Raw genomic sequence first — 17,927 nt, 5'->3', positions numbered from 1 at the left:
AACTTGACAACCACTACTCTAGTCATCATTTCTACAATTAGATCTTTTCAAGAATATTACATAAATGGAATCATATAGCATGTGATCTTTGACTATTGGCTTTTTTCACTCAGAACAGTGCTCTGGAGATTCATCCAGACTACTGCATTGTTTGTTCCTTTTTTATTGATGAGTAGTAGTCCATGGTAGGGGTGTGCCATGATTTGCATAACCATTCTCCTCTTGAAGAACATCTGAGTTGTTTGCAATTTTGACTATTATAAATAAAGCTACTATGAACTTTCATGTACAGGTTTTTGTGTGAACAAAAATTTTCACTTCTCTGGGATGAATAGCAACAGTGCCAATGCTGCATTGTAGAGCAGTTGTATATTTAGTTTTATTACAAACTGCCAAATTGATTCCAGAATGGCTGTGCCATTTTATATTTTCTCCAGCAATGTGTGTGTGATTAGGTTTCTCCACAGCCTCTCTAGAAATTTTGGTGCCATTATTTTTATTTGGAACTATTCTCATAGAGGCATGATGGTATCTCATTGTGGCAATGGCACCCCACTCCAGTACTCTTGCCTGGAAACTCCCATGGACGGAGGATCCTGGTAGGCTGCAGTCCATGGGGTCGCTAAGAGTCGGACACGACTGAGCGACTTCACTTTCACTTTTCACTTTCATGCACTTAGTGCATGAAAGAAATGCACTAAGAGAAGGAAATGGCAACCCACTCCAGTGTTCTTGCCTGGAGAATCCCAGGGACAGGGGAGCCTGGTGGGCTGCCGTCTATGGGGTCGCACAGAGTCGGACACGACTGAAGTGATGCAGCAGCAGCAACAGCAGTTATAACATCTAATGATGAACGTATTTTCATGTTTGTTTCCCCACTATATATCCTCTTCATGAAGTGCCTCTTTGTATCTTTTTAATATTTTCCAGTCAGATTTTTTTTTTTTTGGTTGCTGTTTTACTGTTGAGTTTTGAGGTGGTGTGATCACTCACCTAGAGCCAGACATCCTGGAATGCAAAGTCAAGAGGGCCTTAGGAAGCATCACTATGAAAAAGCTAGTGGAGGTGATGGAATTCCAGTTTAGCTATTTCAAATCCTGAAAGATGATGCTGTGAAAGTGCTACACTCAATATGCCAGCAAATCTGGAAAACTCAGTAGTGGCCTCAGGACTGGAAAAGGTCAGTTTTCATTCCAATCCAAAAGAAAGGCAATTCCAAAGAATGCTCAAACTACTGCACTGCATTCATCTCACACACTAGCAAAGTAATGCTCAAAAGTCTCCAAGCCAGGCTTCAACAGTATGTGAACTATGAACTTCCAGATGATCAAGCTGGATTTAGAAAAGACAGAGGAACCAGAGATCAAATTGCCAACATTCATTGGATCATTGAAAAAGCAAGAGAGTTCCAGAAAAACATCTACTTTTGCTTTATTGACTATGTCAAAGCCTTTGACTGTGTGCATCACCACAAACTGTGGAAAATTCTGAAAGAGAAGAGAATACCAGACCACCTGACCTGCCTCCTGAGAAATCTGTATGCAGGTCAAGAAGTAACAGTTAGAACTGGACATTAAACAACAGACTGGTTCCAAATTGGGAAAGGAGTACGTCAAGGCTGTATATTAGCACCCTGCTTATTTAACTTATATGCAGAATATATCATGCTGGGCTGGATGAAGCACAAGCTGGATTCAAGACTGCCAGAAGAAATATCAATAACCTCAGATATGCAGATGACACCACCCTTATGGCAGAAAGCAAAGAAGAATTAAAAAGCCTCTTGATGAAAGTGTAAGAGGAGAGTAAAAAAGCTGGCTTAAAAATCAACATTCAAAAAACGGAGATCATGGCATCTGGTCCCATCACTTCATGGCACATAGATGGGGAAACAATGGAAACAATGACAGACTTTATATTTTGGGGCTCCAAAATCACTGCAGATGGTGAATGCAGCCATGAAATTAAAAAATGCTTGCTCCTTGGAAGAAAAGCTATGATCAACCTAGACAGCATGTTAAAAAGCACAGATATTACTTTACCAACAAAGGTCCATCTAGTCAAAGCTATGGTTTTTCCAGTAGTCATGTATGGATGTAAGAGTTGGACTATAAAGAAAGCTGAGTGCCGATGAATTGATGCTTTTGAACTGTGGTGTTGGAGAAGACTCTTGAGAGTCCCTTGGACTGCAAGGAGATCCAGCCAGTCCATCTTAAAGGAGATCAGTCCTGGGTGTTCATTGGAAGGACTGATGTTGAAGCTGCAACTCCAGTACTTTGGCCACCTGATGCGAAGAACCAACTCATTAGAAAAGACCCTGATGCTGGGAAAGATTGAAGCGGGAGGAGAAGAGGACAACAGAGAATGAGATGGTTAAATGGCATTACCCATGCGATGGACATGAGTTTGAGTGGGCTCTGGTAGTTGGTGATGAACAGGAAGGCCTGGCGTGCTGCAGCCCACAGGGCTGCAAAGAGTCGGACACGACTGAGCGACTGAACTGATTTGAGAGTTTTAACATATTGTAGATACTAATCCTGTGGTAGATATGTGGTTTGGTTGCAATTATTTTGTTTCAGACTGTAGCTTGTGTTTTCATCCACTTAACATAGTGTTTTTATAAAACAAAAGCATATAAATTTGATGAAGTCTGAACTATTAATATTAGTATTTTCCTTATTGGATTTCTTTAATGGATTGTGCTTGACTATGTCAAGTCTAGGAACTCTTTGACTAGCCTTAGTTTCCAAAGATTTTCTCCTTTGCTTTTCCTAAATTTTTATAGTTTCAATTTTTATATTTAAATCTGTAATCTATTTCGAGTTAATTTTTGTTATACAAAAATATGAGATTCAGGCTGAAGTTCATTTTATATATTTGCCTCCAAATGTCCAATTGCTCCAGCATCATTTGTTGAAAGGTAAGTTTTTCTTCATTAAATTGCTTTTGCCTTTTTGTCAAAAATCAGTTGAGCAACCAGCATTTCCCATACTCCTTATATAATAGCTCTAAGTTTGTACTTAAATCACTGCTAAAAATTCTGCAAAAATGTGTTAGCTTTAAGGTTCCTTAAAAAAAAATTGTTTCATCTTTCTTGATCATAAATTTACTCACCAAAAGTATAATAGCCAAATGCTTTGGTTAAATGAACCAGAAAATCAAGTGTAATATTCATACTTCTATAAAAAAAAGTCTTAGTTTTGCCTCAATATTTATTTCCATCTTAGATAGTCAATAATCATATTTCTTCTGCAGTGACTTCTTATACTGAAATAAATGACTTAAGGATGCCTTATTGCTGACATAGATCAGAGTTAGTTGCTAATGAAATAACTCCTCTCCAAGTAACTCCAAATAAATCTGCTGGTCCATAAAAGATTCATCTTAAAGGAATCCAGTTCATTTGCTGCCTCTACCACTTCCATGGACATGAAACATCTTTTATATTCTACCTTGTTTCAGCCACTGCAATGCTGAGAGTAGCATCTGGCTTGTAATAGTCTGTTTTAACTAGCAGAGATGATATATTTAGTAAGACCTCATGACTGCAATATGAAGGACAGACCCCTGTCAAAAGAAAAATGATATTTGAGAATGTCCTCTGGTGTAAAAATTAATTCCAGGATACAAGAGTTTGCTCCATTTCAAAGATCAAAAAGGCAGTGGCAAAAAAGCACTCCAGACACAAAACCCATGACTCAAAGCTTCATTCCTGGAAATTAATTCCCTGTGTCATTTTGTATCTGGGGTAACAGAGCGTTGTGCAAAACTTTAGCAAAAGCCAAACGCAACACCTTAGCAGATGTCTTCATAGTGGGAATCTCTTCAGGCTGAGAGCAACTTCCTATTTTGTGTACCTTTGTAAGATATTGCATTCCAGGTAGAAGACAGTCCCATTCAGAATATGACTTAGAATCGAGGCCATATCTTTTTTCTGGGCGTGCATACAATGACAGAGTATGTGTGTGGGGGGGAAAAAAAGAAGACATCTATCTGTAAAAAAAAAACCCAAAAATATATGAAATAAGATATGTATAGATAGTTTCCCAAAAATCTCAGGGAAAAAATGATGCCTATTTTGTTCAGCAAAAACTTTCCAATATTGGATAAATCCAGTAGTAACTTAAATGACTGCTTTTCAGGAGTTGTGTAAGTTGTGATGGCTGTTAAGTTGCTTAATTGTATATTTATGAGTAGAAAATTATGAGTTATATGACTGAGTATTCAACTCAAAATGTGGGATATGAGATATTGCTGCTTCCATGTGGCACTGTACAATAAAAAGAGATGATACTAAATGTACCTTTAAGCATTGTTGGTTCCTGAGCAGAGCACTGAAAATATACTACCCACAAATAAGCTCAAGACATATAACCTGATGCCTCCAAAAAGCTTTAATTCTCTGGGAACAAGTTTTTATACTTTGAAATGAGCCTGGCTGGAAGCGTTAATTCAATTGGACATTTTGACAATTTTGGATTATCTTTTTATTTCTATTTTTTAAGAAAATATTTTAGTAAGAAAACAGATCTTAAGGGTAAAGCTTGATGAATTTTTACACCCATGAAACCAGCATCTGATATCAAGGTAAAGGACATATCCAAAACTCCAGGAAGCTCCCTTGTGCCTTCTCGTAGCCAATACTCCCAAAAGTTTTGGCTGTTTTTGAATTTGATATAAAAGGAATTACACAGTTTGTCCTCTTTTGTGTTTGACTTTCTTTTGCTCAATACTATATATGTAAGTGTCATCTATGTATTTGCATATATCAGTAGTTTATTCTTTTCACTGCTGAGTTATATCCTATTGTATGAATATATCACACGTATTTATCCATTCACCTGTGGTTGCAATTTGTGTTGTTTTCAGGTTCTGGCTGGGAAGATCATTTCTGTTCATGCATTTTGGTACACACGCACACATTTATGTTTGTGTACAGGGCCAAGAATGGAATTACTGGATCCTAGGGTATTTGTATTTTAGCCTTGCCAATTGCTGTTAAAACAGTTTTCCAAAGCAGTTTTACCAACTTACTTCCAGCCAGCAATATGAACAAATTCCAGCTACTCTTCACTCCTGCCAACACTTGGCATGTCACTTCTTTTAATTTTAACTATTCTGATGATATCTCATTGACATTTGCAGTTGCAACGCTGATGAGAAACTTTTCATATGCTAATTAATCTGTACTGGACGCAAATCTGTTAATATAAAAATATATAAAGCGGATGTTTTTATTTTTTCTTCCAGATCTTAGATAAAAACTGCTGTCGACTCATACAGTGTCCTAAAACCACTAATTATTGTCCCAAATTAACAAACGGGATGAAAAGAAATCAGAATCACATTTTAAAAAGCCACAGGTCAGTGGTAAGAAAGTACTATAACTGTCAAGTTTCATCTCAGGTGGCTTCTCTCTGACTTTTTGTTTTTTATTCTGTGCTAATCACAGAAAGTACGGGGTATAATGTTTGTCACAGAGAGGTACACACTAAGTAAATCGGCTATATCTCAAAAGGTGGTAACTGTTAGAGCAGTGTAAGGATTTGGAGTTTAGGATAAGATTTCATCAGATACCAATGCTGAGTGGCATTTTATTTGACACATGTAGGTATTTTATACTTTTATATTTCTGATGTTTGGGTCATAATTGCATATGAACTACTCATAAATGTATAATATATAGAAATATTTAGAGACACACGGTACTATATTTGAATATTCATCTAAAAAGCTCTTAATAGCACATCAAACTTCACAATTTGTTGGAGGCACATAAATGGCAAAGATTATCTACATTTCTGAAAGCAAGAGACAGACTCAGTGAGATTCAGGTCCTAAATGAAGGGAGAACTCCATACTCTGGCATGAACATTGCATCAGGTAGTGATGCTGAAATCCTTATGGCAATTAATGTCACTGGAAGTTTGACTGGAAATACAGCCACTTTCACTCCACCAGAAGGTCTGAATATTCCTGGGCCACCAACCACTTACCATTTCCTCACAAGTACTAATACTGTACCACCATTACTGGTTACATACATATATATAATAAAGGCAGTTATGTGCCTGCTATAGACTGAATGGGAAAAGAGTATGTCAAGGCTGTATATTTTCACCCTGCTTATTTAACTTCTATGCAGAGTACATCATGAGAAATGCTGGGTGGGATGAAGCACAGCTGGAATCAAGATTGCTGGGAGAAATATCAATAACCTCAGATACGCAGATGACACCACCCTTATGGCAGAAAGCAAAGAAGAACTAAAGAGCCTCCTGATGAAAGTGAAAGAGGAGAGTGAAAAAGCTGGCTTAAAACTCAACATTCAAAAAACAAAGATCATGGCATCTGGTCCCATCACTTCATGGCAAATAGATGGGAAAACAATGGAAACAGTGACAGACTTTTATTTTCTTGGGCTCCAAAATCACTGAGGATGGTGACTGCAGCCATGAAATTAAAAGACACTTGCTCTTTGGAAGAAAAGCTATGACCAACATAGACAGCATATTAAAAAGCAGAGACATTACTTTGCCCACAAAGGTCCATCTAGTCAAAGCTGTGGTTTTTCTAGTAGTCATGTATGGATGTGAGAGCTGGAGCATAAACAAGGCTGAGTGCCAAAGAATTGATGCTTTTGAACTGTGGTGTTGCAGAAGACTCTTGAGAGTCCCTTGGACTGCAAGGAGATCAAACCAGTCAATTCTAAAGGAAATCAGTCCTGAATATTCATTGGAAGAACTGATGCTGAAGATGAAGGTCCAATATTTTGGCCACATGATGCAAAGAACTGACTCATTGGAAAAGACCCTGATGTTGGGGAAGATTGAAGGCAGGAGGAGAAGGGGACGACAGAGGATGAGATGGTTGGATGGCATCACTGACTCAATGGACGTGAGTTTGAGTAAGCTCTGGGAGTTGGTGATGGACAGGAAAGCCTGGCGTGCTGCAGTCCATGGGGTCAGAAAGAGTCAGATACCACTGAGAGACTGAACTGAATGACTGACTGATAGACTAAATGTTTGCATCCTCCCCAAATTCATATTTTGAAACCCTAATCCCCATTATGGTGGTATTTGGAAGTAAGGCCTTTGGGAGGTGATTAGGTCATGAGAGTAGAGCCTCATGAATGGGATTAGTGACCTTTATAAAAGAGATTCTAGAGGGACCCCTCATCCTTCTACCATTTGAGATAGCAAGATGGCTGTTTATGGGCAAGAAGTAGGTGCTCACAAGACACTGAATCTGCCAGAGCCTTGATCTTGAACTTGCCAGTCTCCAGAACTGTGAGAATAAATGTTACAGTCACCCAGCCTATGACATTCTATTACAGCAAAATGGACTAAGATAGTGTCTTTGCCTTAAATCAGATGAGTTTGGCTTTAATTAAAGCGACTGAATGATGATGATCAGCAAGTTATTAATAAATTCTAGAGTCAGACTTAAGTATGAGTCCTGGGTGAATCATGTGAGGACCATGTGAGCATTTTTATTTTTCCTTCCTTGTAATATGGAAGCCGTTAAACCATTGTCTCCATCTTTTCTTAAAGTTGTAAAGACAGTCTACATTAAATAAAACCACAAACTGAAAAATACTAGAGTAATAATACAAGAACTTATACTTATTAGACCTTTTTGACATCTAAGAATATCTGTTTCCCAGTCGAAAGTGCCTAAATATTAAAGTGATATGTCAAGTTCTTCAGATTGGCCACTGTTGGATGGTTGGTGGTATTTGATAAGGATTCCTTATACATAGTCTCTGGTCCACTTTTGTGTATTTTCAAAATTATCCAAGATATAAAGGTAAAAATAAAGATGTTCATTAAAGTAAAATAGAAGAGAAATAGAGGAAAATGCAGCAATTCAGCTGTTCTCAAGAGTGGTCCCTGAGAGCAGCAGCATCAGCAGCTGTGTGGAATCTGGTATGAGATGTAAATTTTCATGTTATACTCTAAAAACTCAATCAGAAACTCTGAGGGTGGGACCCAGCAGTCTGTTTTTAAACATGCAATTCTAGGTGATTCTAATGTACCCTAAAATGTGAGAACCACTGATGTAATGAAAATAATATTGGTCCCAAAATTAAGAGATACGAATCTTAATTCAGAATTAATTGGGTCAGTGATCTTGGACAAGCCATTTACGTCCTCTGAGTATATTTCCTCATCTCCAAATGAAGTTTGGATTGTGTGATCTTTTGAGCCCTCATCTCCAAGTACAGTTAGAAAAGATAATGTTGCTTCATAAATTAAAAAAAAATCAGATTTCCCATTATAAATGGCATTGGTGTTTGAATTCTACTATTAAGTCTAGATGACTTGGGTTGATTTTCTTGTGTTTTTTATGATTCTGTTATATCTGATACAGAGCAAGAACTTAACACTTTCTCTAAAAGACATTTGAGAAATTTACATATAAGTTCTAACTATTTATTGATAAAATATTAATGAATCTGAAAAGTGTTTTTATAGGTGCTTTAAACACCAAAGCTTGTCAGATATTTCTACAAGCCTGCCACATTTCTCTATTTCATAAAAAGATGTTAAAAATGCAGTGTCATGAAACACTGGGCACTCTGAGTTATCCTAAGAGTGGGCAGAGAGGACATGAACTGAGGGGCAAGAAGTTAAGAATAAATTCTACGAAGGACTTCCCTGGTGGTCCAGTGGCTAAGACTCCATACTCCCAATACAGGAGCCTGTGTTCAATCCCTGGTCAGGGAACTAGATCTCACATGCTGCAACTACAGATCCCACGTGTTGCAATGAAGATCAAAGACCCTGTATGCCACAATTCAGATCCAGCCCAGCCAATTTTTTTTAAATTCAAAATAAATAAATAAATTCTATGAAGTTCAATCATTTATTGCCAGGACCTTTCTGGAGGGAAGTATTTGAAAAAATATGAGCTCAGTAATAAGGAACATAAAACATACTGGACTTGGAAGAGTGTTGGCAAAGACCACATTCAGAAGCAAAAAGAGAAGCCAGCAGCTCTTTTATTTTTTTAAAGATATGATGTAGCTACAAGGAGGCAGGCCAGAGCTCCCTTTTCTGTCATCCCATGTAACCCCTCAGAGGTCGATAGCGCCTCTTGAAGCCACCAGGATGACTGTCCGAACTGAAGCCTTACTCCTTCCAATCCTTATTAGAGAGAAATTTAATGGGAAACAATGAAAGTGTCACAGCTGGGCCCTCAGGTTCAGAGAATGCAATATCCATGGCTGAGAAAAAGGATTGGTCCTCAGTAACAACCCAGAGTAAGCCAGTTCCTTCCCACAGCCGTCTCTTCTGTGCAGGTTTAAACTGCAGGGGGTTGAAGAACAACATGGCCGTGAGTTTCCTGGGTTTTCTTATCACTTCTCAAACAGGATTCCACAAAAGCATCCAATCCAAAAATGCACAGATTAAAATGAAACAAATCAAAACAAAAAACCGTTTCCCCTAGTTAGAGACCCAGAAAATGGGTACCTTAACAACAGAAACCTTTTTTGCAATAGCCACCCTATTCCAGCCCAAAATAAATGAAACAATGGAAAAACTGTACCCCTTCCCCACAGTTCCACTGGAGTCAAGCACAAGCTGATCTTTCATTCTGCAACTCCCCCCTGTACCACAGAGAGGCGGCAGCCCTCTGATTCCCCTGCCCAGTGGAGCTGGCAGGGCTAAGAGGGGAGCTAGTCATCCATACTCTGCTCTGCAGAGGCAGGCTGTGCACATATCCCCCTTGTTGTTGTTTTTGTTGTCTAGTTGCTCAGTTGTGTGCAACTTTTTGTGACCCCACGGACTGTAGCCCACACCAGGCTCCTCTGTTCATGGGATTTCTCAGACAAGAATACTGGGAAAATTTTTAAAAATTAAATAAAACATTAAAAGATGGGTTGCCATTTCCTCCCCCAGGGGATCTTCCCCACCCAGGGATCAAACCCATGCCCCCTGCATTGGCAGGCAGATTCCTTACCGCCAAGCCACCTGGGAAGTCCACCAATGATTCCCCCTCAGGAACAGTATTGGTGAAGCTGAGTAGGGATCTGATCTTCCATCCCCACCGGTCAGAGCAGGTGTTATTATCATTCTCCCTCCCACTCAGGATGGTGTCAGTAGGATCCAGCAGTGAACAGACTGTCCACATCTTCCTGAAAGAAACGAGACTAAATGAGGTAGTATGAGGCAGAGCTGGTCCCCACTAAGCTTCAGTCCTTTCCCTGTGTCTGTGGAGCACTATGGGGAGCAGCGTCTCACCTCCTACTCACTAGCAATGAGGTAGATGAGGTGATGAGAGGTGGAGCTGGCACACACTCTATTTCCCTTTCCTCATGTAGTGTCAGTGGGGCCCAGCAGGGAGCTGCTGAGCTTCTACATTCACTCAGAATCAACAAGGCAGTAAAAATCAGTGTCGCGCATTTGCTGGGAAGATGTCAGCAGAGGGAAGGGCTGGCTGAACTTAACTTCAGCTGTCTGCAGTGAGGTGTAAATGCTCTGCTCCACTTTTTTAAGGGTGATACCAGTAGAGTCTAGTGGGAAACTGAACATAACAGCCACCTCATGCTATATACTTCAAGAGGTGTAATGAGATCTGAGCTAAACCTCACATCTTATATCCAAAAAAAAAAGTCCAAAATGTTCAAGGATTTAAATGTAATACTTAAAATTATAAAATCTTTATGAGAAAATAAATAATAGAAATTCTTTGGGATCAGGTTTAGGCAAGCTATTGTTAAATATGATATCCAAAGCATAATCCATAAAAGGAAAAAATAATAAACTGGACCTCACTAAAATTATAAACTTTTTCTCTGCAAAAAGACTGTGAAGAAGATGAAATGCAAGCTTAACACTGGGAGAAAATAATTCTAAAGAAGTATATGAGAAAGTGGCAGTATCTAGAACATATGAAGAACTATTAAAATCAACAGAAACAACAAAAGAAAAATTCAGTGAGAAACTGGGATAAACACAGACAGACATTTAACCAAAGATAATATTCAAATGACAAAGAAGCATAAGAAAGATGTTTGACATCATTAGCCATTAGGCAAATTAAAACCACTTTGAGATATCACTACATATCTATTAGAATTACTAAAATTAGAAAAAAATAGTGAAAGAGTGACAGCAATGCAAGTTGGCAGCCACCAGAGGCTCAGGGGTAAAAGTCTCTCACAATTTTCAATGGTTAGAACTCAGAAAACATCAGAAAGTATTAGGAGATGGCGGTAGCTGGGGTCTAAAAACTGACCAACACATGACACTTACAAGATGGACAGGAGTAATAACTGGGCCCCCAAGAACAATCTATGAAAACTGAATACACAGCCTTGAACTAGGATGTGGACCTAAATGCCTAGAAGCATGCCCCTTTGTAAGATTTATAACAAGAATTAATATAGATGGAGTTAATAGTTCCAATGCAGTTGTGGACTCAAGAGCAAAATGGCAAAATTCATCTAGCATCAAAGGTGTCCTACAAGAGCTTTGGTGCCTAACGTCTAAAGAGAATATGAAACTTCCTCAGCTGCCTGAAGGACAGTGTTATATAGTAGTTAACCCCAAAGAAAAAAAACTACAGGCCCTCTCATATCCTCCATGAGATTTAGGCAATTTTCATTTTTTTCTTCAAGTAGTAAATTTTCTAGATACATCTTGGACACCTCAAAGTACTGGAAAGGAAGCGCCCATTCAAAGGCAGTTTATTTTCAGATACTGAAAAGGATACTAATTTTGTGTCCATGTGAAATGTATAAGTTGTGCTATAACAAATAAATCTGTCAAGTGTAACCACTATCCTTGAACTTCTGGGTCCAAGAAATTTAAATTGACTCCTGTCATAACCAGCAGGGCATATCTAACTCAGTTGTTAGATCTAACTAGTCACATCTAACTCAGCCTTGCTGCTGATTACATGGCCTGGGATCTCTGCCTTCTCCCCCATCCCCTCCTGGTTTCTTTGACTGTCTTAAATGATGACCCCCTCAAGCAATTATCCTTCTCCTTACTCTCCACTACCACCCATGACCAAAGCATAGATCGTAACTCACTCTGCTGTCCTCTGAAATTAGCCTTTGGTGAGGAATTCAGGGCTTTCCCCATATCACTTCTCTCCCTACCTTAACCAAGAGGTGCTGTTTTTTCCTTCCTCCTCCTCAAGTGCCTTTTTGCACTGTCACCATCTAACACTTTCCATGACACCTCCTTGCTTTGGCCAGAAGCCATCAGGTAAGGTTGGAAAGAGTCTCTGACCTTCCTCATTTAGCTTTGAAAGTGAAAGTGAAGTCCCTCAGTCATGTCCGACTCTTTGCAATCCCATGGACTGTAGCCTACCAGGCTCCTCCCTCCATGGGATTCTCCAGGCAAGAGTACTGGGGTGGGTTGCCATTTCCTTCTCCAGGGGATCTTCCTGACCCAGGGATAGAACCCTGGTCTCCCTCATTCCAGGCAGACGCTTTAACCTCTAAGCCACCAGGGAAGCCCCTCATTTAGCTTTACAACCACTTTATTTACTCTTCACCAGCCTGGGATTTGAATAATGGGTTCTCAGCTCTGCCGCCCTCTGCTGTCATCATTGGCTGATGGGGTTTTTAGCTCATGTTTTGATAAGGTGAAAAGAACAATCAACAGAGTTACTCAGACCTGTCAGCTCTCAAAGTCTTTGGTGGATAAACTTGGAGAAAGGCAATAAAAGACTCCTGTCAGCGCACACAGAGAAGGCAATGGCACCCCACTCCAGTACTCTTGCTGGAAAATTCGTGGATAGAGGAGCCTGGTAGGCTGCAGTCCATGGGGTCGCTAAGAGTCGGACACGACTGAGCGACTTCACTTTCACTTTTCACTTTCATGCATTGGAGGAGGAAATGGCAACCCACTCCAGTGTTCTTGCCTGGAGAATCCCAGGGACAGGTGAGCCTGGTGGGCTGCCATCTATGGGGTTGCACAGAGTTGGACACGACTGAAGCGACTTAGCAGCAGCAGTCAGCACACACAATCCCTCTACATGAATTTTCTTTTCCTGTAATTGCTTTTACAATTTCAAGAAGTTTTAAACAGGGCTCTCACTTGTTCATCTTTGCAATCCATCTGGGTCTAGTCTGGAATCTGACAACTGGAAGAAAAAGAACCTTGGTCGGTGTATACTTTGGTTTTGGTGCTGCTGCTTCTCAAGGTCCTCAACAGGGATTAAGAAAAAACTCATGCTTGGGGCTGGTGCACTGGGACGACCCAGAGGGATGGAATGGGGAGGGAGGAGGGAGGAGGGTTCAGGATGGGGAACACATGTATACCTGTGGCGGATTCATTTTGATATTTGGCAAAACTAATACAGTTATGTAAAGTTTAAAAATAAAATAAAATTAAAAAAAAAAAAAAAAGAAAGAAAAAACTCAGCGTGCATGAGAGATTGCCAAATCCCTGGCAAACTGCTGCATTTTTTCACTTTTTTGTTCAGGATCACTAAATGCTGAGATGTGGATATATATCAAAATAAAAGTAATTAATCGTGTTCTAAAGCTTTTTTTTTTTTGTTTTTGCTTTTTAATTTAGCATTTGTGTAAAATCACCTTTTGTAGCAGTAACTATAGAGAAAAGCTTAGTTCTAAGGGTTTAACATCCTGTAAGTAAAGTTTAACATAACAGTATTCCATAATCAGCCCTTTCATTGTCAGACCGTTGCCTAATTTTAATGTAATAAAAAGAAGTGTGTGCTAATATATTTAAAAAAAAAAAATAGTGACACCACCAAATGCTGGCAAGGATGAGGAGAAACTGCTACATTCAAACTTTGCTAGTGGGAATATAAAACTGTACAGCCTCGCTGGGTAACAATTTGGCACTTACATATAAAATTAAACATAAAAGTACCGTGTGTGTGCGTGTGCTGCGTGCTTAGTTGCTCAGTTGTGTCCGACTCTTTGCAACCCCATGGACTACTAGTCTCCTCTGTCCATGGGGATTCTCCAGACAAGAATACTGGAGTGGGTTGCCATGCCCTCCTCCAGGGGATTTTCCCAAACTAGGGATTGAACCCAGGTCTCTCCCACAATGCAGGTGGATTCTTTACCATCTGAGCCACCAAGGAAGCCCACGAATACTGAAGTGGGTAGCCTATCCCTTCTCCAGGGGATCTTCCTGACGCAGGAATTGAACTGGGGTCTCCTGCATTGCAGGCGGATTCTTTACCAGCTGAGCTACCAGGGAAGCCATATCACCCTGCAACTACAATCTTGGTTATTCATCCTAAAGAAATGAAAACTTAAGTTCACACAAAAATCTGTAGACAAAGGTTCAGAGCAGTTTTATCCCTAATAGTTGAAAATGGACACGCAACCCTGATATCTTTCAACTGGTGACAGGTTAAACCAACTGTGGTACTTTAATCCCATGGAACACTTGTCTCCAAGTGTTAGAAAGGAATGATCTGTTGATACAGGCAAAAATCTAGATGACTCTCCGAAGAAGTACAAAGTCAAAGCACCAGTCTCAAAAGGTTTCATACTGCATAATTCTATTTATATAACATTTTCAAAATGACAGAATTGTAGAGATGGTAACAGATTAGCAGTTGCCAGAGGTTAGCAATGTTGTGGGGTGGGGATGTTGGGAGTGATGGAACTGTTCTATATGTTTACTGTGATGGTCAATCTACAAACCTACATGGGTGGCAAAACTGCATAGGACTAAACACACATACAGAAGAACAAGTGATACTGGCGAAATCTTGCGAGGGGAGTAATATGGGACAATATTTCAAGAGAATAAAATTTTATAATATTGGCCCTTACTACTCAAAAGTGAGCCTGGGACCAGCATAATCAATATCAGCTGGGAGTTGGTGAGAAATGTAGACTCTTTGGCTGGCCCTACCCCAGACCCACTGAATTAGAATGCTAAATCCCTGGGTAATTCACACATTCAAGCTACTTAGTAGGTGCTTAATAAATTCGTTAAAGGCATTAATTTTGAATAAGTTCCACTTTTACACTGATTGAGAATTTGCCACCTGCTATCCCGAAAAAAGTGCAAGTGAAGTGAAAGTTGCTTAGTCATGTCTGACTCTTTGTGATCCTATGAACTATACAGTCCATGGATTCTCCAGGCCAGAATACTGGAGTGGGTAGCCTTTTCCTTCTCCAGGGGATCTTCCCAACCTGGGGATTGAACCCAGGTCTCCCACATTGCAGGCAGATTCTTTACCAGCTGAGCCACAAGGGAACCCAATCCTAAAAAAAATTGCCTCCTATTTTGCCCTCTAACAGAACACAGGGAAGCTTGCTCTAAGTTTCTCAGAATGATCCCTGGCCACAAGGTATATGTGGCTCTTCCCACATATAAATCTGATGCATTTTGCCTGGAACTTTTCATTTATTCCAGTGGTGCCTATAATTTTATCCCAGGCCTACCCTGACATACTTAAGGTAAGCAATGATGTTTTCATAACTTTATGATCAATACACAGACCTGTCTTCATGAATATGATTATGATTTTTTGATCCATTAATCTCTGGTCATTATCACCAAAGCCAGGAAGGACTGAACACTATTTGAACAGTTTTACCCAACTATTGAGGCCATCAGAAACAAGTTGGCCCCAAATAATATTAAATCCGGGGTCATTTGCAGACACCTTGTGAGTCAATATTTTATAGCTCATATTTCCTTCTTATTCTTCTTTAATTGATTTATGTAGTCAAGTACCCTATGAGTTGAAAGCTTATACCTAGATGAAAATGACCCACATTTAAGAACCTTGGACTTTGTCCAAAATATCTCAAGAGAGCTCAGAGGTTGAACTGAAATATCAGAAACAATTTAACTCATTATCAACTCAACTAGTAACAGACATGTCTGGGAAGGAATCCCCCCTAAACTGTATGTAGTCTGTACTAGACCATTAAAGGCTGTTCTTGCTGAGAGATGTTTGCATCCCAAATATTTCAAAGGTCCTTTTGAGGAAGCCAACTATTTGAGATATTATTTATGTATCACATGTCCCAGTGTCTTAACTTGTAAATGCAGTCTGATGGGGCTTTTATTTGGGGTTTGAGATACAGACAACGAACAATAAAGATAACATCTGAACTATGTAGCCTGCTGCTGCTGCTGTTAAGTCACTTCAGTCGTGTCCGACTCTGTCCGACCCCATAGACGGCAGCCCACCAGGCTCCGCCGTCTCTGGGATTCTCCAGGCAAGAACACTGGAGTGGGTTGCCATTTCCTTCTCCAATGCATGAAAGTGAAAAGTGAAAGTGAAGTCGCTCAGTCGTGTCCAACTCTTCACGACCCCATGGACTGCAGCCTACCAGGCTCCTCCATCCATGGGATTTTCCAGGCAACCTCCATCCATGGGATTTTCCAGGCAAGAGTACCAGAGTGGGGTGCCATTGCCTTCTCTGATGTAGCCTGCTAGGGAGTGCTAAGTATAATCAAACAGTGATAAAAGGAATGCAGAGAATAAAGAACTCATATAACTCAACACCAAAAATAACATGAAAAACCTGATTAAAAAATGGACAGAGGAGCTAAAGACATACAGATGGCCAACAGGCACATTCAAAGGTATTCCATATTCCCCACTACTAGGGAAATGCAAATTAAAACCACAATGAGATATCACCTCACACCTGTTAGAATGACCATTATCAAAAATGCAAGAGATAACAAGAACTGGCAAGGATGTGGAGAAAAGGGAACTCTCGTACACTGTTGATGGGAATGTAAATTGATGTAGCCACTATGGAAGACAGTATGAAGATACCTCAAAAATTATAAATAGAACTATCATATGATCAAGCTATCCTACTCTTGGTATTTATTCAAACAATACAAAAACACTAATTTGAAATGGTATATGCACAAGTATGTTCACTGCAGTATTATTTACAAAATCCAAGATACAGAAACAATGTAAGTGCCCATCAATGAATGAATGGATACAAAACATGTGGGGTGTGTGTGGTTCAGAGAACAGAATGATGATTACTAGAGGGGATGCTGGGACAGGGTGAGGGTGATATAGGTAAAGGGAGGTCAACTGCATGGTGATGAATGGAAACTATAAATTTTTGGTGGTGAGCATGTTGTGGTAGCTCAGCTGGTAAAGAAGCCGCCTGCAATATGGGAGACCTGGGTTCGATCCCAGGGTTGGGAAGATGCCCTGAAGAAGGGAATAGCTATGTACTCCAGTATTCTGGCCTGGAGAATTCCATGGACTGTGTAGTCCATGGGGTTGCAAAGAGTCAAACACGATGAGCAACTTTCAAAAAAAATGTTTATATATAGAAGATATAATAATGTAATACACCTTAAACTTATATGATGTTATAAATCACTGTTATCTCAGTAAAAATTAATTTTTAAAAAACAGTACAGAAGGAACCAGTGGGATGGCCAGATGGGAAAAGTGAACTGCAACTCAAAAAGGGATGACCAATGTAAAGATACTAAAGAAATGCTGGGGCTCCCTGCTGGCTCAGGAGGAAAGAACAATGCAGGAGATGAGACGCAGGTTCAATCCCTGGGTCAGGAACATCCCTTGGAGAAGAAAACTGCAACCCACTCCAGTGTCTGGAGAATCCCATGGACAGAGGAGCCTGGTAGGCTACAGGCCATAGGGTTGCACAGAGTCAGACATGACTAAGTGACTAAACAATGTAAAGGTAAACTTTGTACAAAGATACAAAGAAGGTAAGGAAATCCAGCTGTGTGGATGTCTAGGATGAGGAGTATTCCAAGCAGAAGAAACCACTAAGCGAAATCCCAAGGCAGGAATGTGCCTGGTGTGTCCCAAGAACAATGCAGAAGCCAGGGCAGCAGAAGTTGAGTTAGAGAGGATGAGGAGAAGGAGATGAAGTTGGAGCAGCAACAGAGGGCTAGACCTTGTAAGAACTTTGGTTTTTACTCAGAATGGAGTAGGGAGGCATTGGAAGGGTT

At 39.9% G+C, this 17,927-nt stretch overlaps 1 protein-coding gene across 1 annotated transcript; it reads left to right on the top strand.

The window, feature by feature from the left end:
* The first annotated feature begins 10,096 nt into the window (after positions 1-10,096).
* Positions 10,097-11,595, top strand: LOC102411437 (ubiquitin-conjugating enzyme E2 variant 1-like). The gene is made up of 3 exons (XM_006067001.2): positions 10,097-10,165; positions 11,122-11,295; positions 11,422-11,595. The coding sequence occupies exons 1-3, from the start codon at positions 10,097-10,099 to the stop codon at positions 11,593-11,595; spliced, it is 417 nt and encodes a 138-aa protein (XP_006067063.2).
* The last annotated feature ends 6,332 nt before the right edge of the window (positions 11,596-17,927 follow it).

The sequence above is a fragment of the Bubalus bubalis genome, chromosome X, assembly GCF_019923935.1.
Source record: "Bubalus bubalis isolate 160015118507 breed Murrah chromosome X, NDDB_SH_1, whole genome shotgun sequence".
NCBI lineage: Eukaryota > Metazoa > Chordata > Mammalia > Artiodactyla > Bovidae > Bubalus > Bubalus bubalis.
Note: the sequence above shows the minus strand (reverse complement) of the source record. Positions and strands in the feature narration are given on the sequence as shown.